The 26,421-nt window shown below is 43.7% G+C and overlaps 1 protein-coding gene across 2 annotated transcripts in view; it reads right to left on the minus strand.

Moving 5' to 3' along the window:
* Window positions 1-26,421, minus strand: part of APBB1IP (amyloid beta precursor protein binding family B member 1 interacting protein) — an 895,472-nt gene that overhangs the window by 281,432 nt on the left and 587,619 nt on the right. For both annotated transcript variants that reach the window (XM_069211356.1, XM_069211357.1), the window contains one exon: window positions 19,874-19,995. In XM_069211356.1, coding sequence (XP_069067457.1) covers window positions 19,874-19,995 — 122 coding nt within the window. The remainder of the gene's footprint in view (window positions 1-19,873; window positions 19,996-26,421) is intronic.

The following is a 26,421-nucleotide window of genomic DNA, read 5'->3' on the forward strand; positions in this document are numbered from 1 at the left end:
ATTTTTTTCCCTGTGTAGAAAAAAGAAAAAGGTTAACAAGTATATTCACACTTGCTCCACAGATTTTTTCCTTGAGCAGTTGTAAAATGACATTCGGTAAACCCTGAGAAATTACAATTACAGCTTTGCGCCAGTAACAGTACATATAGCGTCATAGTATTGGGCCCCTAGTAATCCACATGCTTGGATTGCAAGATCTGTGGTGTTTTACTCGAAGACACAACCTGCTGAAAAAATGGTGACGTTTCTGGATTAAATACTGTCTCAAGGTGAAATACAGGGAATATGTATGAAGCAGTGGGAGAATTGGGACTGAACTGAAATTACCGATTTCCCCTGCAATTTTTATTTTTAAAAGACCCTGAGGATTCCACTTTAAAAACCCTGGTAACATCACTCCCCCGGATATATCTATGTCCAAGTATTGGTAACTCCAGAGCAAGGACAAAGATACAGAGAGAATAATAGGGGCCCATACTATTCGACAATGATAAAACACATGAAATAATTAGGGCTTATGAAGAAATGATAGAAACAGCTGGCAATATGATAACCACACTCATGAAAGGGGTAAGCACCATGCCAATGAGAAATGTGTAGAGATCTGAAGATGAAATAGTACCTTGTGAGGTTTAACTTCCTTGTAGACAAGGTATGAAGAAGCTTAAGTCATAACGGTGAACAAAAGGAGGAATGAGGAGCAACAATCAAGAAAACATCACTGAATGGAACAATCTCTGGTTAGCACATGGAGAGTTAAATTAACATTATATTTGAGTCTCCCACAAATTGTATGGTTTTTCATTGCTTCCTGGTCGAAACATTGGACTTCCTTTCCTCAGTGGAAATACCTATTTGAAAGATTAGGGCCATCATTACGTCTTGGGTAATTTTACCTGGAGCAATAGCAACAGTACCGTTAGCCCTACGACAAACTAGCCACAAACTTTCTTTTCGGCCGCAACTAAAAACATGGTTGTTCTGATCTCTGTCCCCAAAGCAGTGTTTTTGAAGATTTCTGCATAATGCTGGGAGGCCTCCGGGTAGCCATGAGCTCTATAATTTTTTATAACATAACATAACAGTAGAAATGCCCCAATTCACCATTATACCTGTATTTGGGCCCGGAATTGGTATGTCCAAGAACTCTGGACCTGAAATTTACATGCTTATGGTCTGCAGGCAGAATCAATGCCCAACTCCTGCCCACTTCCTGCAGCAGTTTGATGGAAGCAGACATTCCACATGTTGTGGAAAATCATTTACTTTTCAGGCTTTGGTGGAGAGCTACTAACTGTTAATTTCAATTCCAGTTTGTGGTCTCTCCGCACCAAAGTCCAGCCGTGGAATGAGGGCAAATGTTGTTTATTCAGCTGTAATTCGTTAAACGTACAGACTGAGCATTTGTTTTGTCTAAGCTAAGCTTAACCAGGACACCAGAGAGGCATAATTTATCTTTCATCAGTGGAGGCGTCTCAGTGAATTACAGGGAGCACATTTTAGCAAATCATATATACAAGTAACATTGAAATGATATTGAACATTGAAAACTCAAATTTATGTAACATTAAAGATATCCAGAATGGATCACCTTGTGGTATATTTCCCATGCTGTGAATAGAATATCCTAGCACAGCTATCTGACTGTGGTGTATGTGTTGAAATCTGACAAGCAGGTTTATTTTAAGACAAAGGGCTGTCTGCCATCTTAGTATCATGGACTTCACATAGAAGATTCAGAAAGATGCTCTTTGTTAACACAGTAAAGAACATGTTGGTTGTAGCTACAAATTTTGTGCCAAGCTGACAGAAATGGGGGGCACAGACAGAAATTAAACTTTGAGGTTTAATGGTGTGTGATGGAATCCCATGAATCGACCAGGTATTCAGGTGTTTCCATTGAGAAAGGAGTTAGCAATGTCTCACAGATATTGGAGGTATGGAACGTAGACCCATTAAGTAAAAAAAAAATTCTGCATAAAACATTAAGGACTAAAACTACTGCACCTCTATAAGTGCAGCTTAGTAGCGGAAGGCATGAGAAAGTACTGCTAACAGTCTTGAAGATGGAAAATGGCTTTGCCTTTGGGGGTGTCTGTAATTTGTACCAGTAGTGAGAAGAATCAGATTAGGATTGGGTAGCCCAGAGCATTTTCTAGCTCGGGGCTACTGGTGTGGGCGAAAATGAAAAGTAGAAGTCTGAACTGCGTACTAGCTTATAAAAATTGTATTACAATTGAAAACAAATATAAAGAATGGATTAGTCGCGGAAAAAGTTTTTGTTAATCATGGTGTGCAGATTATTGCTTTTTTGGTATAGTTGTACAATTTTAGGATGGCTTACACATTTTTACACATAACGTCTATAAATTTCATGCCATTTTTAATGGAAAGTCTCTCCAAACTAAATTGATTTGATGATGTAGGAATAGATAGTTTAACTCTGTTTATGAGTTGCACTACTGGAGAACCTAATGAATCTTCACCCTTATGTGTTTGTGGGAAGGATGGATACCATTGTGGCTTTTTTGTTGCATATTCCAAGGATATAAAAGCACCAGTTACAAAGTCAATATTTGACTCCTGAAGTACTAGTAAGGAAAGATCCAAGAAATCTGGATGACAATTAACATTAAAGTTTAAAGCATTGCAAATTGTTCTTAGGGTAAAGATGGTCAGAGTTGGGAGTGTGGTGAGTATTGAGATACAGACCAAGGAAGATTTAAAGATACAGAACTCACAGTTAAACAACAGCGACAGATACACTGGTTCTGAGAAGGTATTTTTTAAGTGATCTTGTAATACTAAGGGGGTGATTCTGACCGCGGCGGACGGCGGTCGCCGCCCGCCAAGCGGTTCCCGCCGAAAGACCGCTCCGCGGTCAAAAGACCGCAGCGGTCATTCTGGCTTTCCCACTGGGCCGGCGGGCGACCGCCGAAAGTCCACCGCCAGCCCAGCGGGAAACACCCTTCCCACGAGGACGCCGGCTCAGAATGGAGCCGGCGGAGTGGGAAGGTGCGACGGGTGCAGTTGCACCCGTCGCGAATTTCAGTGTCTGCAAAGCAGACACTGAAATCCTTCGTGGGGCCCTCTTACGGGGGCCCCTGCAGTGCCCATGCCATTGGCATGGGCACTGCAGGGGCCCCCAGGGGCCCCGCGGCACCCCCTACCGCTCCCGCCAGGAACCGGATGGCGGTAGGGGGTGTCAGAATCCCCATGGCGGCGGAGCGCGCTCCGCCGCCATGGAGGATTCTCAAGGGCAGCGGGAAGTCGGCGGTACACCGCCGACTTTCCGTTTCTGGCCGCGGCTGAACCGCCGCGGTCAGAATCCCCAGCGGTGCACCGCCAGCCTGTTGGCGGTGCTACCGCCGACCTCCGCCATGGCGGTAATTACCGCCAGGGTCAGAATGACCCCCTAAGTGTGAAAGTCAATATAGACATCAAAGCGTAATCTTGCTGTGTCACCGAAAAATCATTTGTTTATTTCCAACTCCTAACTATGTTGCTCGGTTTTTATTTTCTGCTTTTTATGTGAAACAATATCATAAATAATGTGGATCAACAATAAGGTATTATTAAAGAACTGTTCAAAACAAGTGTGGACTCATTCAGTTGTGTGAGATGGAATTTGTAAGAAGATTTACTCTGTAGTCAATTTTTTTGAACTGTCATGTGGTATGAATAGATAGTGCAGCTGTACCGTCTATCTGATGAAGATGTGACCATCTCATTGCTTGAGATTATGTAGGTTTTGAGTTTTTGCACGTTCACAGAACTCTCTGACTTTGAACTCCAACTAAGTGTAGTCAGTCTTGCAGGCTGCTTCAGATATCATGTCTGAGTTAATAGAGTATGGAACAAATTGAGCAACAAAAAGAAAGCAAATCTCAAAAAGTTAAATTTCCTGATTTGATCTCCGATGTAAGATTCATTAAAGTATTGGCTTGCTTGATGGTACGGTCAACCTGAAAGGGTTTTTGTCAGTTTTTCCAACTTTTCTCGCACTCCCTTAGACTTCAGTGTGTCGCCTTCTTCATTAATGTTAGATGGTAAGCAATACTGACTTTCATTAAAAAGGTTTAAGCTATTTTTTCAGTTCCCCTTATTACTACTTGTCACTCAATCTATGTAATGAAATAGCTATGTTCATAAATCGTTAAATATGATCTTCTATGTATTTTTTCTTTTAACCTGAAATTGACCGCACCATTTCTTAAGTCAGCTGAATATTGTTTCAATTACTCTCCTCAGTGCATCATTATTGAACCTTTTTTCAAATGAAAGTGCACTCTAATGTCCCTTCAATAGACATGACCTCTAAGATGTGACCCTCATTACCACCTCAAGTCACTACTGGTGAAAAAATATACATTTAGACCAATCTCAGAGCTATTGGGTGTATAACTAATGGTCTGTAACAACAGAGTGACAAATTTTAATTTTACAAACTGGTGAGTGTCAACCTGTAACTGGATTGTGGTGATAAAGGAGCATATTTAGAATTTGGCAGACTGGTTAATCTGTTGTGATGGATGTCCCGTCTGTCGCAATCAAAATCCAATTGAATGTAATGGGATCTTATTTCAACAGACAGGACATCCGTCACTGTTGTGACAGAGAAATCAGTCTGCCAAATTCAGAATCAGGCCCAAAGATTTCTGTTCTCTTAGGAGGGAACCTTCTCGGGTATGAATTCTCCCATAAATTAAACTTTGCCAAGCAGGGCCACATATGTTCACAACGTGAATGGCGGATAGCCTATGCCCTACATTTGAAATAGGAATATAAAAATCTTTGGCAAACCTGTAAAAAACTAGTTGTTACAGCAAGGGCAAGTTTTATGTAACTCGCATTTTGTGTGCCTCAAATCCGATCTGAGATATAATTCTTTGTCAAAACCTGAGGTACATTCCACTGTGATTACTCCATCATTAGTATTCTGTGAGGAACCTTCTACAAGTTTTTAGGTGAAAACTGACTATATTGAGCAACTTCCCATTGCAATCCTCCTCCATAAACAAGATTCAGATCTTAGGAAACACGTTTTCACCCTGATCTTACATATGGTGGCTACCTGAAACCAGCACATCTGCTACACCAGTGACTCGTGATAAGAACTTAAGGCCTGTTTCTGGCACCAATTTAAACCTTCAAAGTCATATTAATCAGCTGACATACTCACTTCTTCTAAAAACCTGTAAGAAAGTTCTCCCACTTCTCTCTTTATCTATAAGGTAACCAGTAGTACAAGTTTACCATCAGTTTACCATCATGTCTGTACTGGTTCCAATATTGACGGCACATATGTTCTTGTTGCTATGTTAGAGAATAGCACTCCTGTTTTATTTGCTTTGTGTTTCAAGTTCTTTTCTTGTCAGTAGATGTTGACGGGTTAGTCAGTAAGATAATAGTGGAATCCTGCATTAGAGATATAGCTAAAAATCTCACTTGGGGGCCATCCTTTGATCACCACAGATGCCTAAGATGAATCTGTCTTATTTGAGATGCATGAAAACATTATGGAAAAGCTTAAGAACATTCAGAATGCAACCACTCATTGGGTTCTCGGTCTTACTATGGAAGCTTCCATTACTTCACACTGAGGGCCAGACTACGAGGCTGGAGGTCTGAAGATCATCAGCCTCGTGGTGGCTGTGATACCGCCACAGCTGTGGGGTCTGACCGCCACATTACTAGGTTGGCGGGCAGATCCGCCAACCTCTTGCAGTCCCAGCCGGGATCTCAGATCCTGACAGGCTGACAGCGGTGCAGGTTACAATCAGCCAGCTGATTACAACCTTGATCTCCGCCAGCCTTTTTAAGGTGGTACCACCGCCAAGAATACTCTGGAGGAGAACTGGTGCAGGGGGCCACAGGGAGGTCTCTGCACTGCCCATGGCATGGGCAATTCAGGGGTCTCCCTGCTCAGCACCCTCAAAATGCGCACACTCTGCAGGTCAGAAGGTGCGTATTTCGAGGGTGCTGGTGCCCCCTGCTTGCGGCAGCATTGCCCCCAGCTGTATTATGAGCCGGCAACAATGCTGCTGTCCCTTTCACATTGGGCTGACTGGCAGAGACCTTGGTTTCTGCCTGTCAGCCCAGTGGGAAAGTAGTAATGGGGCTGGCGGAGAGGTCGACCGCATGGCAGCAACCATCCTGCTGGAGTTTGGCTGATGGGTATTTCCGTCCGCCAATCTCTTAATCAGCCCCTTAGTCTTTACACTGGCTATTAATTAAGAAGAGGATTACCTTAAGAGTTGTTTATGCTGTGCATCATACTATTTTTGGTAAAGGCCCACTCTTCATCCAGTCTGTATTTAAGAGATTAGTTCCTAATAGCACCGCCAGTCCTCCAAGGCTCATTTACTTGCTGTTCCTCCACCTCTCAGAGACTGAGTTGGTGGGTGGTCATTTAATGTGTTAGGGGCTGCGGCTTGGAATAAGCATTGTCATGATCTAAAAACCACTGAAAAGGCTTTTGACTAGCATTGCCTTGGCTCTGTTGACATGGGAAATATGTGCTCTAGAAGTTATTAAATTGCCTATTCTCTACCCCGACCAGCACCTCTAGTGTGGTTGTACTACACCTCTACACTATGGTGGTCATTCTGACCCTGGCGGTCTTTGACCGCCAGGGCGGAGGACCGCGGGAGCACCGCCGACAGGCCGGCGGTGCTCCAATAGGGATTCCGACCGCGGCGGTAAAGCCGCGGTCGGACCGGCACCACTGGCGGGGTCCCGCCAGTGTACCGCCGCCCCATTGAATCCTCCGCGGCGGCGCAGCTTGCTGCACCGCCGCGGGGATTCCGACCCCCCCTACCGCCATCCAGATCCCGGCGGTCGGACCGCCGGGATCCGGATGGCGGTAGGGGGGGTCGCGGGGCCCCTGGGGGCCCCTGCAGTGCCCATGCCACTGGCATGGGCATTGCAGGGGCCCCCGTAAGAGGGCCCCTACATGTATTTCACTGTCTGCTGCGCAGACAGTGAAATACGCGACGGGTGCAACTGCACCCGTCGCACAGCTTCCACTCCGCCGGCTCGATTCCGAGCCGGCTTCATCGTGGAAGCCTCTTTCCCGCTGGGCTGGCTGGCGGTCTGAAGGCGACCGCCCGCCAGCCCAGCGGGAAAGTCAGAATTACCGCCGCGGTCTTTCGACCGCGGAACGGTAACCTGACGGCGGGACTTTGGCGGGCGGCCTCCGCCGCCCGCCAAGGTCAGAATGAGGGCCTATTTTTGGTGTGCTGTAGAGCACCTGAAAGATGCTTTCTGTCTTGCCTCTCTTTAAAGATCTGGAATTAGGGATTTTGGGTACTTATTGAAATGTGTTAAATCTCTGCACACTCTCGTTTGCTTGCTTAACAGTGAGTTAGTTACAAGACCCCCCTCTTTTTTGGGGGGGAATCAGCCTTTCAACTCCTTTCTTCAAACCTAATATCAGCTAACAAAAAAATAGATATGTTCATATCAGATCGCTTTGTCAAGGCTAACCGTATTTTGCAATGGTTAATAAGTCAGATCACAGTACATATTAGAAAACGGTATTATCAGCTATGGTTGTGTTATACCTCAAGAAGGAAAGAATAACAAAGCTGGTCATGAAACAGAGTTTTCTTGTGGCAATAAAACCGATTAGTTGCTCATCAGACTCATATCTCATACATTGATTAAATGGAATCGGCCACTTAAGACAACATCGGAATTGTTTTAAAATATGATGTCAAGTTTTACAGATGCATCTCCCTGTAATGGTTTATATGTAGCTCCGTGCAAAATGTGTTAATTTGCTATAATATGCATCTGTGGTTGCTTCTTTGCGGTTCAAGCCCCAAGCATTTTGAATATTCTTCTCCTGCAGATTAGGTTCTCTGCCTCATTGACTCGTTTCAGGCAAAAATGTATTGTAATCAAGTACACCTAGGTCTCTAAAGCCATTGCCAAGAGGCCAGGTTTTGTGAGCTGCACTGTATACATGTTGTCAGTCAGTCATTCCTGATTTTCTAAGGAAGAATGATATTCCAAAATGTACCAGGCTCCCTCGCCCTGAAATAAACATGCACTATGAAGTCTACACCTAAGCAACATCACTAAACACTTCACCTACCAGAACCATCATTACACGGACCAATCACAGTGATGTTTGCCCACTGTCCTATCACTAAAGTCAGAATCTTGCCAAGATAATCTCTCCCCATGTGCCTACGGTGCAACAAAGACATACAAATTGCAGAAAAACTCTATATAAATACTGATTATTTGCCATTAACCAATGAATGGTGCCCAATACCAATTGCTTGGTTGAAGTAATTGGGTCACAATCTTAAACCACTCATTGGATGTACTACTGGATCCTAAAAGATAATCTCAAACAGGCCAAGACATGCTAAAGGCCATTGATGCGATGAACACCATTATCTCTTTCAGCAGCTCCCAACCACATACCCCTCTTCTGGACCAAGCAATTCTTACTTTGAACTCTTTACCCTGTTTCTAGAAGGGCTACATAAAAGGGAAACAGCTGGAGATAGAATTTACACCAAGTGATTACAGAAGCGGTAGCAGAAGTGGAGCATGAAAAAAGCCAGGGCTAACAAACCAGCCCCATCCATATTGGTGTAGCCATAATTTAGAGAATAGAAGGCAGACTTGATATTTTATTGCTGGTGCTCAAGGCACACTGCGTAGACTAATTATCGTTCTTAAAAAAATAATAACAATAAAAGAATGCCCCTGGAGGGTTTGGGGAAACGCTGCTTTGTCTGGTACCATTTAATGTAAAAAAAGACCACCATGGAGAAACAATTGGAGATCTTATTCCCTGACTGTTTCTGAAAACACATTGCAAACAGCAGAATCACATACATTATCCAGTCTCCTGCTGACGCTAGACTCCGTCCATAATTAGCACCAAATGTCAGCACAAAACAGAATTCCGTCTCGGGCGAGGGGCTCTGCCCATGAATAACAAGCAGCGGCCTGCACGCCTTCCACCACAGGAGCACGGATCCAGGAGCTCACTCAAACATGGGGCTGGGGTGAGGGGCGGAGCGTGAGGCAGAGCATCCGGATACAATAACTCCAGGCCCCTGATAGTAGGTCAACTTAAGCGCAACAGGTTAAACATATTTGGAGAGTGTTTGTTTTGCAGTGACACGATAGCTTACTCTGACTTGCGGAAGTACATATATAATCTTAGTTGGGTAACTGTAAATAACGTTTTTTTTAGAGGTTTCAAGTGTCAGCAGCAGCCACGTGGTGGAAAACTCGCTATTGACGTTACCCACATGCAGTTCACTGCTGCGTGTCAGCTTCGTTATATGGCGAGAGGATCCGACCCCTCGGCCAACTAAGCAGGCTTAGAAGAGTCAAAGTGAAGCCCTATGTAACATGGCCTTTCTTGCCCTCTCCAACCTGTTAACCCGTAGCCCATCTTATATATTAATAAAAATATATACTTGGTGACCACCCTAAGAAGTATCCTCCCACCCACCCAAATATTAAAAATACAAATACCTGCCATTTTGCCAATATCCTGCTAAACTATGCAACACATTCCTCAGTGTCCCATATATGAAACCAAGCATTGGCAATATCAACAGACTTGGCTTAGAAACTTAGGGCCAGATGTACCAAAGGGTTTTACCCATTCTGTGTCTATGGGAAAATGTGTTGTACATATGGCCCTAAATGCCTCTTTGGTCACTAATGAGTGTAGGTACTGAATACGTCATCATTCATGTACTCTGTCACTGACGCATTCACTGACGCATTCATCCTCCAACTGACTGGTGCATTCATCTACTTACCCATCCACAATAAGATACATCTAAACTCAACAATGGTATGCAAGATAAATTACATGAATAAAATTAGAAAAAATAAATCATGCCGCCTCCTAAACGTGGTGGGTGTATGCTTGCCATAAAAATATTGCATAGGTCCATTATGTGGCATAATATATTGTATTATATGTTATGTTTCCCTGTTTTTAAAGTTCCAACATGGCTGCGATTTTTAGAAGCAATATAATGTCCATTTTGGAACAATAAAACAATGAAGAACTATGGACAATACCATTACAAATTGACCACCGGGACTAAAAGCAGTGAATGTGTGGGATGCAACATATGAAAGGAATGGAAACCGAACAGCCTTGTTGCACTGTCTGGGGAGATGCAGAACGCACAAAAAATAAAATAAAATAAAAACAGAGCAGTAAATAAATGAAAGACTACCGAAAAAGGAGAAAATAGAAAACTAAGCAGCACACCTACCAGCCTTGGCTCTGAAACACACTCATTTCCATGCAGATGCACAAATGTGATCAGGCAAAATGTCATCACTGAAAGAGCAACAGAGCTACTGCCATAGTGTGTTGACACACTGCTCATATATGTATGCTGCAGTGGATGGAAACAGAGTGTGAGTAACAATAGACCAGACAAGTGACACAAGAGACCTAAAGGCCCTCTACAAATGTATATATGTGTATATATATATATATATATATATTTATCTTGTTGTGAAGGTAGGCTCTACCAGAATATGAGGAAATACTGGGTGGCTGAGTACTGTTTACTAAGGTATAAACAAGCTGACTTGAAACGGCCTGATGAATCTAAAACAAGGCACACAAGTTACTAAGACTGTACTTTATCTATGAGCCACGGCTAGAATAAAAATAAAAATGTAATCTAAAACGTCATTTGATCTTGTATCTCTACTAAGCTTACGTAGTGAGTATGAGCCCATAACTCATTGATGTATATAAGTATGTAGACGTTAGTTAGTGCTTTCTTTGAATTACAAAAGTGTGGCAAAGAGCTAAACCTGTTAGACCCTTGTAAATGGTCCCCACAATGATTACAACAGTGCCCGTCTTCCACCTTCTCAGTTTATTAAATGGGTTAATCACAAGAGTAATCTGGGAGGGTCCATGTAACAGAATATCGTTCTATAGGATTTAATACACAATTATTACAAGCCCCCTTAAAATACTATTGCCTTTTACATACGCTTTTCATATTAAATAGATTAGGTCTACTATCTTATCCTAACTTTTCATAATAAACTGATTAGACCTATGCCATGTGCTACAACTTTTTCTACAGAACCATAGGCCTATTGCGTTGTCATCATACCCAACAAAGAACTAGAAAAACGAGAATAACCTATCAAACAAGGCAACCATCAGGTATACAGTCACAAAATTATATGTACAGCATTACAATGCAAAACGATGTACAAGCCCTCCTAAGAATGCCTAACAAGGAAATTTGCAGTGAAAATCTGCTACCCCCAAGGTCTACGAATCCGTTGTTCTTTAAAGCGAATCCCTTACAACGGCCAGCCTATACACAAACTTTGTGTTCTACCTTTGCTAATACACAGACTTATATCATAATAACGATGAAATTCATATGTCATGTTGTTGATAAAGCCCAGAAAAGCACACAGATCAGTTTGCTTTTGATATTGTGCAGATTCACCAAGAGTTCTTGTCTGACAATACCCAAATGTACTCATAGTTTGGCTCTAAATCAAAAATAAAATCCCCCAGGTAATGGTTCTTGAAAATATTCAGGAATACTCTAGAGTTCTGCTCTTGCTAATGCATAATCTTCCCCAGATTTCAATAAAATATAACTATAATGTAAAGTAGGGCTGTGTTACTAAATATACCAAGATTAACACAAAGCCCCACTCGAGATACTGCCCGGATCTACTCAGGCATCATCCCTTTGTAGCACTCAGAGCTGAAAACCTTGCCTGTGACACTATCCTGCCACCTTCTGAGTTCGGCTTTTTTGACCAAACCACAGATTATATATGTCATTTGGGGCCAGATGTATCATCACGGCCCTTTGCGATTCGGTAATAGCGATTTTTAAGAAATCGCTATTACCGACTCACAAAGTGCCATGTATCACATTTGCGATTCGGTAATAGCGATTTCTTAAAAAACGCAAATGCTATTACCGAATCGCAAATTGCGATACCGGCCCCATTCGCAGCTATGGGCCTGTTTGCCCATAGCTGCAAATTGTTTGCATTTCAAAAATTGCGATTTCTGAACCAGAAATCGCAATTTTGGAAATGCAAATCCCCAGGGTGCTGGGGGCCTATGGCCCCCTCTGCTGCACCCCAAAAATGTTTTGGGGGACATGTAAGGTGCACACATGCCAAAAGGGCATGTGTGCTTTACATGTTCAATTTAAAAATGCATTTTAAATGCATTTTTAAATTTTGCACCAGGTTACCACCTGGTTGCAGTCCATGGTATTTTGCATGTGCAAAATGCCATTCTGTGAAAAATCGCAATTTGCGTTTTCTTGCAGCATCGCCTTGCGACCTGGAATTTGCGAATCGCAAATTGCGACTCGCAAATTCCAGGTCGCAACGCAAGAAATCGCAATTTTTGCGATTTCTTTTTTGTGGTCTGAGAATGCCTTTCATGCATCGCAGACCACTGTTTTGCACTTGCAAACGGCCGAATTTACCGATTCGCACCATTTGCGAGTGCAAAACCTTTTCATACATCTGGCCCTAAATTCCTAATGTGTTCTTTTATCAGGAGGGTTACTTTAGTTGCTTATCTTGTTAACTGTGACATCGATTGAGCTAGTATGTCAGAAGATTCCCCAGCAAGTTATTTATTTTAATTCATTTTAGATTTTTGTAAGACACTAAGGCCCTCATTCTGACCCTGGCGGTCTTTGACCGCCAGGGCGGAGGACCGCGGGAGCACCGCCGACAGGCCGGCGGTGCTCCAATGGGGATTCCGACCGCGGCGGTAAAGCCGCGGTCGGACCGGCACCACTGGCGGGGTCTCGCCAGTGTACCGCGGCCCCATTGAATCCTCCGCGGCGGCGCAGCTTGCTGCACCGCCGCGGGGATTCCGACCCCCACTACCGCCATCCAGATCCCGGCGGTCGGACCGCCGAGATCCGGATGGCGGTAGGGGGGGTCGCGGGGCCCCTGGGGGCCCCTGCAGTGCCCATGCCACTGGCATGGGCATTGCAGGGGCCCCCGTAAGAGGGCCCCTACATGTATTTCACTGTCTGCTGCGCAGACAGTGAAATACGCGACGGGTGCAACTGCACCCGTCGCACAGCTTCCACTCCGCCGGCTCGATTCCGAGCCGGCTTCATCGTGGAAGCCTCTTTCCCGCTGGGCTGGCTGGCGGTCTGAAGGCGACCGCCCGCCAGCCCAGCGGGAAAGTCAGAATTACCGCCGCGGTCTTTCGACCGCGGAACGGTAACCTGACGGCGGGACTTTGGCGGGCGGCCTCCGCCGCCCGCCAAGGTCAGAATGAGGGCCTAAATTCATAACCCAGCAAGTTATTTAACTCAATTTATGTCACGTCTTCTAAAACCCTAAATGTAGAACACAGCCAGTTACATATTTTATTTTAGATTTTTCTAAAGCTCTACATGCTGCAACCAAGAGTAAAAGAGTTAATTTTTGAAGGCTGAGAAAGTACAACTGACCCAAGCCGGTTCATTGGTGAGGTCAAATAGAGAGAAGAGTGATGATCCTCCTATAATTTTATGGGAGAGCTGAATATTAGTAATTAAGCCTTGGCAGGCTTGTCAACCAAGAAAAGCTAGTCATTAGTTTGTTTTAAGCTTCCATGTCTGGTGGGGTGTGATGGGTGGCAAAGAAAGCTACAACTGACTTTGATGCTTAAATAGGTAGAACTCTTTTACAGTTGAGGATGTTACTTGTAACAGAATGTTTGGAAACAATTAGTGCTGAGTACTTTGAGGAACCTGAGGAGTTTTCCTTCCTTTGCTTCTCAGATGCCCAGGATGGGAATACCTGACAGCTGAGTACTGGGTGTGAAAAACATCTCCCAGCAAATCTATGCATGTCTTTCAGGGCAGATAGCAAGTAGGTTTTGGATGGATGACATGAACAATGAGCATGTCTTGAAGTTCCCTTTCTTGAATGCTTATCACTGCTGTTTTCCACAACCCAAACTGTTGCAGAGATGTTCGCATTCGTGACAGAAATCACAGCATGAAAATGGAGGGACAGAGATCTCCACATGTGGGTTTTTGGATTACATTTTGTAGTACGTGAGTGTGAATAGCACCCTGAGAGAGTTGTGAGAAATATTTGATAATATGCTTGTGGTCAATTATTTATTATAAGAAGGGGAACTTATAGTTACTAATACTTATGTGTCTAAGCTTTCTGTTGAACAGTATCACTTTAAAAAATAGTTTCTGGAATCATCCCTAACTAAATATCAGATTGAAGGCACTTCTTTTGTTTGTTGTGGCACCAAAGTATGCGATAAGAACCATATTCTTGACATCCTATGCATTTGGTTACCTAAACTTAGAATTTAAAGACCAGATATTCTCTTGTAACCAGCAAGTAAGCAACAATTGATATTTTCTAAGGTACTAGAGTTAATGGGTTCATACAGTTGCTGTACAGATTCCATAATACTTCAAATTAAGAAGTAATCTGATAAAGAGTTCTAGCTTTAGATTCCTTACCTTTAAATTTCCCTCAGGTGTCAGCTTGATCCAGAGAATTTTCTGAGCAGTACCCCTGTGCACTGTTAGGTGGCACTGATCAGCTCCCCGTCCATCGAAGGCATCGAATATGATGTCACAGGTCCTATATAGGCACCACCCGAGTGTGCTGATGTCAGTTCTTTTCTGCGCCAGCTAGCGCCGATCTGAAGACAGTTACCCCTCAGTCACTTTTTGACTGGCCTTTTTTTCGACTTTTATTGAAGATAATTTTTTGAGTTTTCTACTGGAGATGCTTCGAAGATGTCATTGAGGAAGGCCGGATTTAAGCCCTGATGGTGGTGTCATTAGGCGATGTTGGTTACATATCCGCATCTTGTGTGTCTTTGGTGCCTGGAGGGAGACCACGACCTGAAGTCATGCTCAGAGTGTTGGGCCAAGCATCCAAAGGCTTTGAGGGAGTGGTCCCTGAAGCTGATGGCGGCCTGGCGCACGGCTCTCTGCAAGTCAAGGTTCTAGTTGAGAGTAAGGTTTCAGGAGTGGTTGTGGAGTACTCCATCATCATCGTCCCAGTCCAAGTCCTCGGGATGATCAGGTAAGTTGAGGCAATAGGAGGTAGACAAGAAGTCGAAGTGTTCTTCGATTTCTCCTCGCCTGTCGGCTGACGGGAAAGGGAAGCATCATCGTTCTTGTTCTGAGAAACCTGCATCTGGGCCAACTCCGCACCTCCCTGAGTTACTGGGAACTGCAGTGACCCTTGCCCAACTTCAAGAGTTCTATGAAGCCATGCGCTTCATTTGTGGACAGCCTGACTCCGCTTGAGTGGCTAGGACATCCTACTGGATACCTGGTCCAAACCCAGAACAGGGGCTCCTGTGAATGGGACAATTGCCTACTACGATCGCCTTGCTCTGGGGGACCCAAGCTTTCTGATGCAACACTCCTGAGAACTTGGTCCTCCAAGCCTCCACGTCTGAGGGTGCATTCCCTTCCACACCCCGAGATAGGGATTCCAAAATGTTGGATACACGTAGGAAAAGGATTTTTTCTTCCTCCAGCCTAGCATTGAACACTGCATGCCTTTTAGGCTGTTATTCCCACACACTGCAGGATACAGTTGCGCAAGGGCTGCCGCAGGTCCCGGAGGAGGTCCAGGCTGTACTCTGTCAGGCAGTTGCCAATGGGAGAGACGCAGCAATGTTCACTTTCCATTGTGGACTTGACACGACCGTCTCACTGGGCAGAGCGGTTTCATGGATAGTGGCCCAGAGGCACTATGCTTGGGTGAGGGCATCTGGCTTTTCGGGGGATTTCCAGGCTACTTTGATGGACATTCCTTTTGATGGCATGCATGACTTCGAAAACAAGGTAGACTCGGTGCTTGAGCGCTTCAAGCACTCGTGCTATGGCCAAATCCTTGGGCCTGGCGGTCGCCCCTTGTATTCCTCAGGCTACCTTTCGCCCATTTAATTGCTACGGAAGGAGCCTCCAACCACATCCGTTTCCAGCCAGCCACGTATGCTACCCAACCTTGGCATGGCTAAGGGCGTGATATCCACTGACCCTGTGGATCAGTGACCCTGCTGTTTGGCACCCCACGGCAGCAGCCTCTAAGCCCTCTTGGTCTGACTCCCCACCAAGGGCCAGTTTGAGGCAGGATTCGCCATCACCTCCTCCGCTGACAAACCATCACGTCAGATAGGAGGATTTTTAAGATAGTCTGAAGGGGCTACTCCCTCCCCTTCAGGACTACCCCTCCATCCATGCCACCTTTATACAATCGGATAATTGAGGATCACCTGTCCCTTCTGAGTGAGGAAGTTATAGCTCTCTTGGCCATAGAGAGGGTTCCTGTGCCAGAAGTAGGTCATGGTTTCTACTCCCCCTACTTTCCGGTACTTAAAAAGGACAAGGGCCTCCACCCTATTCTAGACCTTTGGTCCCTCAAGCTCTTCCTCAAGAACTTCAGAATGCTCAATTTGGCTCAGGTATTATCTGCCCTGGACCCAGGAGTCTGGATGGTAGCATTGGTCTCGCAGGACGCTTATTTTCATATTCCCATCCTGCCTCCCTACAGATGTTACTTGCTGTTTACAGTAGGCTACGAGCAATTCCAGTTCATGGTTCTCCACTTTGGCCTTACCAGCGCCCCTCAGGTGTTCACCAAGGTGATGGCGGTGGATGCAGCTCATCTGCTCAGATCAAGTTTTCCAGTCTTCTCCTATCTCGACAGCTGGCTGCTGTAGGCAGGCTTGCCTGAGGCTCTTGTCTCTCACCTCCACACTACAGCGGACCTCTTTCATTCGCTGGGGTTCACTATAAATGTACCAAAGTCACAATTGACTCCCTCTCAGACGCTTCCTTTAATCAGAGCTGTTCTGGAAACAGTGAAGTTTCGGGCTTATTCTCCAGAGTGGCAAGTCCAGGATATACAGGCTATGATAACGATGTTTCAGCCTCTATTCTGGATTTCAGTGAGAATGACTTTGAGGCAGCTGGGCCTCATGGCTTCTCACATACTACTGGTGACACGTGCCAGAAGGCATATGCTGGCTCTGCAGTGGGACCTGAAGTTCCAGTGGGCATAGCATCAAGGGAATCTCTTCGACATGGTCCAGATCTCGGAGGGCTTTTTGTAAAGAATCAGCTTCTTTGTCCTTAAAACTAATCCAGTTTTAACCAATACAGTTATTGTGAAAAATGCCTTTAAAATCCATTGCTGTTCCACTTTAAACCAACCCACAAATCTTTGTGCTGCAGGCTAGTTTGTGGAATACATTCTATTGAAAACCAAATGATCCGGCCCTCATGATAGAGCTGAAGTGCTTGCACAGGTCTCCAGTTTTAAACGTAATTATTCTAAATCACAGGCCCTAGGAGTGCCAGACCTACTCGAATGCATGCCTGCACCACTCTCCAACAAGGCTGTCTGACATGGTTCCAGACATCCATCAGGTACTTGGGAATCATCCTGCAGGATCAATACAGAGACACTCTACAACAGTAAGATTGCACCCTTACTGACTGCACTCTTTAAAGACCTTTACATGTAGGGGCAAGCTTGAGATCTCATGGCTGGGCAAGCTACACAGTCTGAAAATGAGTTGTATGCCTCACCTGCTCTACACCCTACAAACAATTCCTTTCCTGATACCCAGATCTACACAGAATCAAATCAGGCAAAATATGTCAGATTTTGTATGGCAGGGCATATCCCCCAGAATCATGCTTCTGACCCTTTCATAATCCATGGCAGAGAGGTGGGTCTGGGTTTCTTCAATGTTATCACCTGTGTTAGTGCAGTGCAGAAACACCCAGCTTTAGACTGGAATCACAACCCAGACCTTAAACCCTGGATACAGGTTGAACAGACTTTCTCTCCCATCCTGCTCAAACATTTACTCTGGCTCCCATTGTCAACTCGTGTGGGCTCTCAAACCTTTCTTCCAGCGACAAAGAAGTTATTAGACCACTGGCAACTGATCTTCCACAAAAAGGCCTTTCCCAACTACCTCTTCTCCCTCACACCATTAATCAACAAACCCTTACTTCCCCCCCGCCTGGAGGGCAGACCCAGGATGTTGTACATGGAATCAAGGGAATCCAGCACCGACTAAATAACTTCTCGACAAAGATGATTTACAACCACAGGATGCTATGGTCTGCAAGTCTCGGTTTGCAGGAGTGAACACTTTAGGCTGACAAGCTCTTCAGCGGGTGGGAGGGAGATACTATAGCGAGATTATGTAGGGAGGAGATCCACACAGAATCTCTTTTTTATCAACAACGTGAGACACAAGTGCATCTTATGGCTCTATAAATGCATTCTAGAACTCTACCGTCAAAGACATATGCCTATACAATCAAATGGGAGCGAGATCTAGAGAATGACATCCCAGAAAGCATGTGTAACATCATTTGGCAAAGGACTGCAAAGTCCTCCATGCCAGTGCATTTTAAACAAAATTCTTACAATCTGCTAATACGGTGGTACCTCACCCCTCCAAGACTACATAAGATGTTCAGCAGTCCGGACTTATGCTGGAAGGGCTGTGGGGAGCGCTGCACCTTGCTACACACATGATGGCTATGCCCCCACATCCAAACTTTCTGTCAGGACATAGTAACGTTGTTAAAAATATATTCTATGGAAGTTCTTTAGATAATATAAAAACACCCTATAAAGTAATACATACACTCGTGTCAAATATACAATTTACTATAGGCTACCAATCTTCAAACCAAAAGTATGAACAATATTTAAAACAAATATTGTTGACTGGTTTATAAAAATTAGATTTCATGAAATATTGGTAGGAAATTGGAGGGATGATTTAAGACTATTAAGAAAGTCTTTATCGATGTATGTAACAAGACATTCATTATAAAACATAATAAAAAAGCTATTTTAAACAAATTAAAGTTGTCTTGCATTAAATAGGGTTTTGTACTCCATCTTTTCTTATATTTTCAGTTTAATATTGAGGGGATACCAACATTTCCCAAATATATGTAGTTTTTTTCAGAGATCTATTGAATTTTATTCCAACCAGTGAGCATTACATAGCGTATTCCGCCTTTTTGCAGGAAATATATCAGTGTGCTTTTGTCATTGAGTCAAAAAGTTTACTACTGTTCTTAAATGGTTTGATATTTCAGGACTGCACATCTAAGACAACTGTGGCTCAGTAAAAGAGAAGAGGTGAATCAAAGCTATGCTGAATTCCCCCCCAGATATTCTCCTAAAGACGTTTAGTTTAAGGCATTCATAAAATAAGCATGTTTGAACATATATTGTAGAGCCAATAATTTCTCTTGGAATAAGGATTTTTCATTGTGTTTTTACATTACCTTGCACATCTCAGATGTTGATTGGAGATGTGCTAAAACTCGGATAGTGTTGTGTGAAATGAGTATTTTACATCAATCAAACAAACAAGCTTTTTGATCTCTCATATTTTTTTTAATTTAGCAATATTGTTCAAAGCTCAACACTTTTTATCTATGGCTTCTACCAAACAAAATTTGAATGCATATTTAATTAAAAAGACCTTGGTATTTTTAAGCAAAACTGTCCTTTTGAACAGATATGAGTAAGGACTTCTTGATAGGAAAGGAGATGATACATCTCTAGTCCAGTAAACTGTGAGAGCTTATTGATGTTTATAAAAGGGTAAATGAAACCCCCAAAAAACTAATTTACCCTTCCCGTCATACAATATTGAGATGATAAAAATATTTAATAATGTGATTGGCTATACAACCAATTGGTGATACAAACATGTTAATATTTTCAATACCTCAAAGGTAGCGCTGTTTTATTCTAACATATCAAGAAATACACATACATATCTCAGAAATGTCATATGCAAATCATGTTACTTCACCTGTGGATTTTTGAAAAGTGCATATTTTTCATTTTTCTGCAAGAACTTAATTTTATTTTCGCTGTCTCTTGTCCAGTCTGATAGGATTTTTACCACATTTTCATGATCTTCAAAGAACCTTTCTGGTAAGAAGCAAATTATATTAGGGAGAAAAAAGAAGGCAAACGTTATAAGAAGTATATCAAATTCCTGAAATAATAGCAAACATGCAGTTATTTTCTTACTTATAACATTATGGCTAAAGTCCATTAAAAGGTAGCATATCATGTACTAAATAAACCTGCATGTCATAACATTTAGTACCTTAAAAATATCATATTTGTTTTAAGAGTAACTGCTGCTGTAGAATCATAACGGATGTGAAATATCACTTCATTTTTAGGCCCCCTTCTCTGTTGACCAGTATATTGCCAAACATTTGTGCATCCTCATAAAATTAAATATTTTGGATTAAAATTATAGATTAGATCATTGCATGTACTTCAATGTTTTGTGTATAGCATGAAATCCCCAAAAAGTGTTTGAAATAATTTTCAATTTGTTTAGTAGATTTGTAGTTTTATGGTTTTGTTTCAAAAGCCAGAGACAATGTGATGCTTAGTATTTGACTGAAAGCAGAATTGTCTATTAAACAGAGGCTTCTAGAAGGATCAGGACACTGCATTAGGTTACCTATTAAGCCAGTTACCTATTTAGCCTGCACATAGAAGCAGCAGGTTAATGTCCCAGAAGAAACATCAAAGAGAGGAAAGAATATATTGTTTGATGATGTGAGAGACATTATATATAAAAACCCTTCACCCGACGCGACCGACCCGAGCACAGCCGCCATCAACCTCCATCAATGGATCCTCGACTGCGCCAACACCTTAGCCCCACTCAAGAAGCCCACCGCCAACCAAGGAAAGAAAAAACCAGCCTGGTTCACAGACGAACTGACCACCTCCAAAAGCCGTTGTCAGAAGCTCAAAAAGAAATGGATCCTAGAACGCACGCCCGACAACCTTGCCTCCCTCAAAGACGCAAACCGTGAACACCACCAACGGATCCGCGTCGCCAAGCGCGCCCACTTCACCGAACGCATCAACAACAACGCCCACGACTGCAAAGAACTCTTCGGCATCGTGAAAGAACTCTCAAATCCAAAAGCCAACGCCAACGACATCCCGCCCTCCCAGAAACTCTGCGACGACCTCTCCACCTTCTTCCACCAGAAAATCGCTACCATCCACAACAGCTTCAACACCGACCCACCGCCAGATCCCCCCCCAACGTCTCCAACCGCGACTGCCGCCTCACCGCCTGGACCCACGTGGACGACGCAGAAACCATGGCAACCATGAACACCATCCACTCAGGCTCCCCCACGGACCCATGCCGTCATCATGTTTTCAACACAGCCAACGCCACCATCGCCCCCAAACTCCGCAAGATCATCAACCTCTCCTTCACTTCCGCCACCTTCCCGGACAGCTGGAAACACGCTGAAATCCAACCCCTCCTCAAGAAACCCAAGGCCGACCCCAACGATCTCAAAAACTTCCGTCCGATCTCTCTCCTCCCTTTTCCAGCAAAAGTCATCGAGAAGATCATCAACACACAACTCACCCACTTCCTCGAAGACAACTCCATCCTGGACCCCTCACAATCCGGATTCAGACGAAACCACAGCACGGAGACTGCTCTCCTCGCCGCCACAGATGACATCAGACATCAAATGGACAACAGCGAAACCTCGGCCCTCATCCTCCTCGACCTATCAGCCGCTTTTGACACAGTCTGCCACCGCACCCTACTGACCCGCCTCCAGGAAGCCGGCATCCAAGACAAAGCCCTCCACTGGATCTCATCCTTTCTCTCCGACAGAACTCAGAGAGTCCGACTCTCCCCCTTTCGCTCCAAAGCCACCAACCTCATCTGCGGCGTCCCCCAAGGATCCTCCCTCAGCCCTACTTTGTTCAACGTCTACATGGCCCCCCTCGCAAAACTGGCCCGCCAGCATCACCTCAGCATCATCTTCTACGCCGACGACACCCAGCTCATCCTCTCCCTGACCAAAGACCCACTCACCGCCAAAACAGACCTCCACGAAGGACTAAAATCCATCACCGAATGGATGAACAACAGTCGCCTGAAACTCAACTCCGACAAGACGGAAATCCTCATCCTCGGGCGCTCTCCTTCGGCCTGGAACGACTCATGGTGGCCCGCCGACCTCGGACCCCCACCCACCCCTGCCAGCCACGCAAAAAACCTCGGCTTCATCCTGGACTCTGCACTCACCATGTCCAAACAGGTCAGCTCCGTCTCCTCCTCCTGTTTCAACACCCTCCGCATGCTCTGCAGAATCTTCAAGTGGATTCCAACAGAGACCAGAAAGATGGTGACCCAAGCCCTCGTCAGCAGCAGACTTGACTACGGCAACGCACTCTACACAGGCATCCCAACCAAAGACATCAAACGACTCCAGCGTATCCAAAATGCCTCCGCCCGACTGATCCTCGACATACCCTGCCGATGTCACATCTCCCCTCACCTGAGGGAACTCCACTGGCTCCCGGTGGAGAAGAGGATCACCTTTAAACTCCTCACCCACGCTCACAAGGCACTTCACAACGCCGGACCCTCCTACCTCAACTCCAGACTCAATTTCTACGCTCCCACACGTCAACTTCGATCCGCCAACCTCGCCCTCGCCGTCGTCCCCCGAATCCAGCGCAAGACCTGCGGCGGCAGATCCTTCTCCTTCCTCGCCGCCAAGTCCTGGAACTCTCTCCCCACATCTCTATGCCAGACCCAGGACCTCCTCGCCTTCAGGAGACTCCTCAAAACCTGGCTCTTCGACCGCTAACTGCAGCACACCTCCACCCCCCCCCCCCCTTTCCCCCAGCGCCTCGAAACCCTGACGGGTACATAGCGCGCTTTATAAATATCGTGATTGATTGATTGATTGATTGATTGATATTTGTAAGGGATTGCTTTATCCTGACAGTTTCTCTTCTCCAACTTTATGCAGATCAGAATGATATTTGGGGCCAGAAGGAGTCTGTAAGGAAAATTCAAAGGAGCACTGGTGATATTAGTGTAATTATGAATTCATTCTGCATATGCTGTAGTGTTTTTACTTTGGTTGCATGTCACAATCGTGACTCTCCTTAACAGTAACCCACAGATTTACTGTGACCATAATATTGACTGAAATGTCATTAAGGTAAGTGCAAATTTACTATAATTAACTCAGCTGTACAGATAATTTGAGAGTTGATATTATGGAACTTAATATATCTATAGGTCGATATTTAGACTGGGATGTTGTGATCGACACTTATTAATCACTGGGAGTCCAAGTACTAGGGTCTCATTTTGCACGTCACCGTTGACCGAGGTTCTTCCTTTGGGGTGGGACCAAGATGGATTTGTATACTGGTGGGTTTCTTCTGTAATGCCAAAGATAAGCTAAAATCACAATGGAACTGATTGTTAATAAGATAGTTTCCATGTTGTTATGAGGCTCAAGAGAAACTTATTTCCATTATGGATGGTGTGCAGGACATTGTCCATCCACAACCTGCAATAAACTTTCTGCGCACTGCATAAGAATGGTCACTATGGGTGATGTGCGTGTATGCATGTGTGCTTGGAGTATGTTAATTCAATTGTGATTTTGCAAATCTGTGTTACCTTGCTTATCAAATGTTGTGTCATCTTCTATTTTCATAAATGCTGAAGGTGGACATTCTGCATCTGTCATCAAATCTGCTTACATTACAACAACACAAATAAAATGCAGAGCATATACCAATTTTCTGAGAATGTCATGCTAGAGCACTGTAGTTGTTGTCTAAATTGAATATATTTGAATGTGGTGTCTTTTAAATTTATGAGAAGGGAAAAGGCATTAGGAAAATGTTTATTTAACTGATGAAGAGTCACTTAGTCAAAATAGGTATAACATCAATGATTTAAATAACAATGTATAGACCAGTCATTTCCTTTCAATATTTATTCAGGCAAATACAAACATTAAAGTACAGATGTGTAATGTAAAGATACTTAATTAGGTGAGTGCCTTCTGCTACTACTGTTTGTTTATAGGGCAGACTAATGATGATTCAGGGGACATTTTCAATGGGACACTGAGATCAGCAATGCAAGCAGTTTTGCATTACACAAACATTCATGTGCTTCTGGATGTTGCTTTTGTTTGCATATATTTGTTTTCTGGGAATCTTTATTAGGTTGTTTAGATCTCATTTACAGAAACCAATAGATGTTTAATCAACGGACCTACTGTATCTAATATTTTAACAGATACTTAGCGTGGATCAGCCGACTTCAAACCATTTGCTTTTTGTATTCTTCCTATTACAGACATTGACTTAAGGCATTTTCAGCAGATTGCTGATGAGTGTACAGACGACTGGCTCTCTCACTTCACACTCTGAGCTGCTTCTGTATCCTTCTGCTTTACATGGAGTTCATTTATTTAATTAGATGAAGGACTATTTGTTCACTTGTTTCTCCCAATCTCCCTGCCTTCTTTCGTTGTCTCACCCCTCCATGATTCCCACTCTCTCTCTTGTGGCTGCCACCACCTGCCTAAAAATAGGAAATGGCAAACACAAACACGCATTGGCAAAGTCTGTGGCTCTGCTCCCAGGTGTTACAGACAAGAATTATTGGCTTTGATAACACTTATTTTGATTGTTGTTTCTTTGATATCTCTTGAAGACAACAACCTTGCATTGTATGTCAGATGTGTCCTCTTTTTCATTTTAGGGTGTGTTCTCGAAGACCCATTATGAACAATATAATACTTGTAATGAATAGATTACTTTTCTCCCTATTCTTTCTCCTAGACCTCAGCTTCTCTATCATCTTTTTGAGTGAATAAGTTGTATCCTTCCACTGATGACATGAGATAACCTTTTTTCATTTTTCTTTTAGTACTCCAATGGGGTGAATGGCGTTTTTCTCTCTTACTATCTCCTCTACTTACTCTCCACCACCCTCATTCCTTCAGCCACTCACTGCTTATCCACCCTTTCTGTGCTTCACAGATTCTTTACACAGATGTGTACATATATAAATTTAATATTTTTTGTTAATTGAATGAGTCAGGAGATGACAGCTGCAGACTGTAAATGAGCTGCTTGCTTCTTTTGCTTTGCGTGTAATTGTGGACAAACCTTTAAAAGATTTACTGTTCACAAATACACATCAATGGTCTTAGAATGGTAAATTAAACTTCAAATGTTTTCCAAATGAATACTAGTGTGCGCCAATGCTTGCACATATATGCGCATGCCATCCTAGAAAGCTTTTTCTTTATCAGAAAAAACATTTCAACATGGCCACCCATGAATACACCTGTATTATGATTAAGGCTCCCGGTTTTCCGTTTAAACAGATTTTTACACATAAATACAGATGAAAATCTATTTTTCCTTTGTCTGTACTTATAAATAAAAACAGTAAAATACTGCTGAATCCGATTCATAGACTTCATCCTGCAACCAACTGAGGGTTGCCTCGCCATGCCCCTCTTCCTGATAAGATCTTTTTCTATGCTGGTTACTGCTTTTGTACTGTCACTGTAAGCGGAGAGGTGGGCGATCCTTCGCTCCTCATTCACACTGTGTGACTCAGGAGCGAAGGATCACTCACCCCTCCGCTTACAGTGACATTACAAAAGACCATTTGACCACCATTGCCCCACACAATTGAGGCAATAAAAATCAGAGTTTCAAGGCGGTGCAGGAAAGTTGATTCACACTTTTCTACACCACCTTGAAACTTGGATTTTTGTTGCCTCAATGGTGCAGAGCAATGGTGGGCAAATGGTCTTTGGTACAGTGCTTAATTTGTACTTGTTGTTTCCGGTGCAGAGCACCAACACTTTTTTTTTTAGGGCCGGCACTTATTTTTCTGCCTCAAGCATTTACTGCTAACAAAAGACAGATATGGGAAAGACAGAGGAAGAGAAAAACGAAAGGGAGAAAGCAGAAAGCTGCAAGAGTGACCTGAAGGGGCAGGGAGCGGCTTTAAGTGGATTGAAGAGGCCCGTGATGGGTTCAGGATTACGCTGCCTCAGTATTGAGTACTCGCACATTTAATTGCAGCAGCCACATGTTTGAGAGGAGGGCTTTGAGCACCGGCACGTTTTTATTTACAAATTATGCACTGCTTTTCTACTGTCACTGTAAGCGGAGAGGTGAGTAATTCTTTGCTCCTGATTCACACTGTGTGAATCAGGACTGAAGAATCGCTCACCTCTCCGCTTACAGTGACTATACAGAAGACCATTTGCCAACACTATTAGGCGTATATTTAAATGTATATAAACCTATAACAACTGAGTGCAACTGTGCTTTGTCTATTTAAATAATTGTGAAAAAATACTAGGCATCTTCTTTTGCTTGCAACAAAAATAAATATGGATAGATACAGATAAAATGAGCGAAAAATAAATATGGATAAATACAGACAGAAAAGTTAACAAAAATAAATACCATAAAACCGGGAGCCCTAATAGTGATGCACCATCT

This window comes from Pleurodeles waltl, chromosome 10, assembly GCF_031143425.1.
Source record: "Pleurodeles waltl isolate 20211129_DDA chromosome 10, aPleWal1.hap1.20221129, whole genome shotgun sequence".
Lineage (NCBI taxonomy): Eukaryota > Metazoa > Chordata > Amphibia > Caudata > Salamandridae > Pleurodeles > Pleurodeles waltl.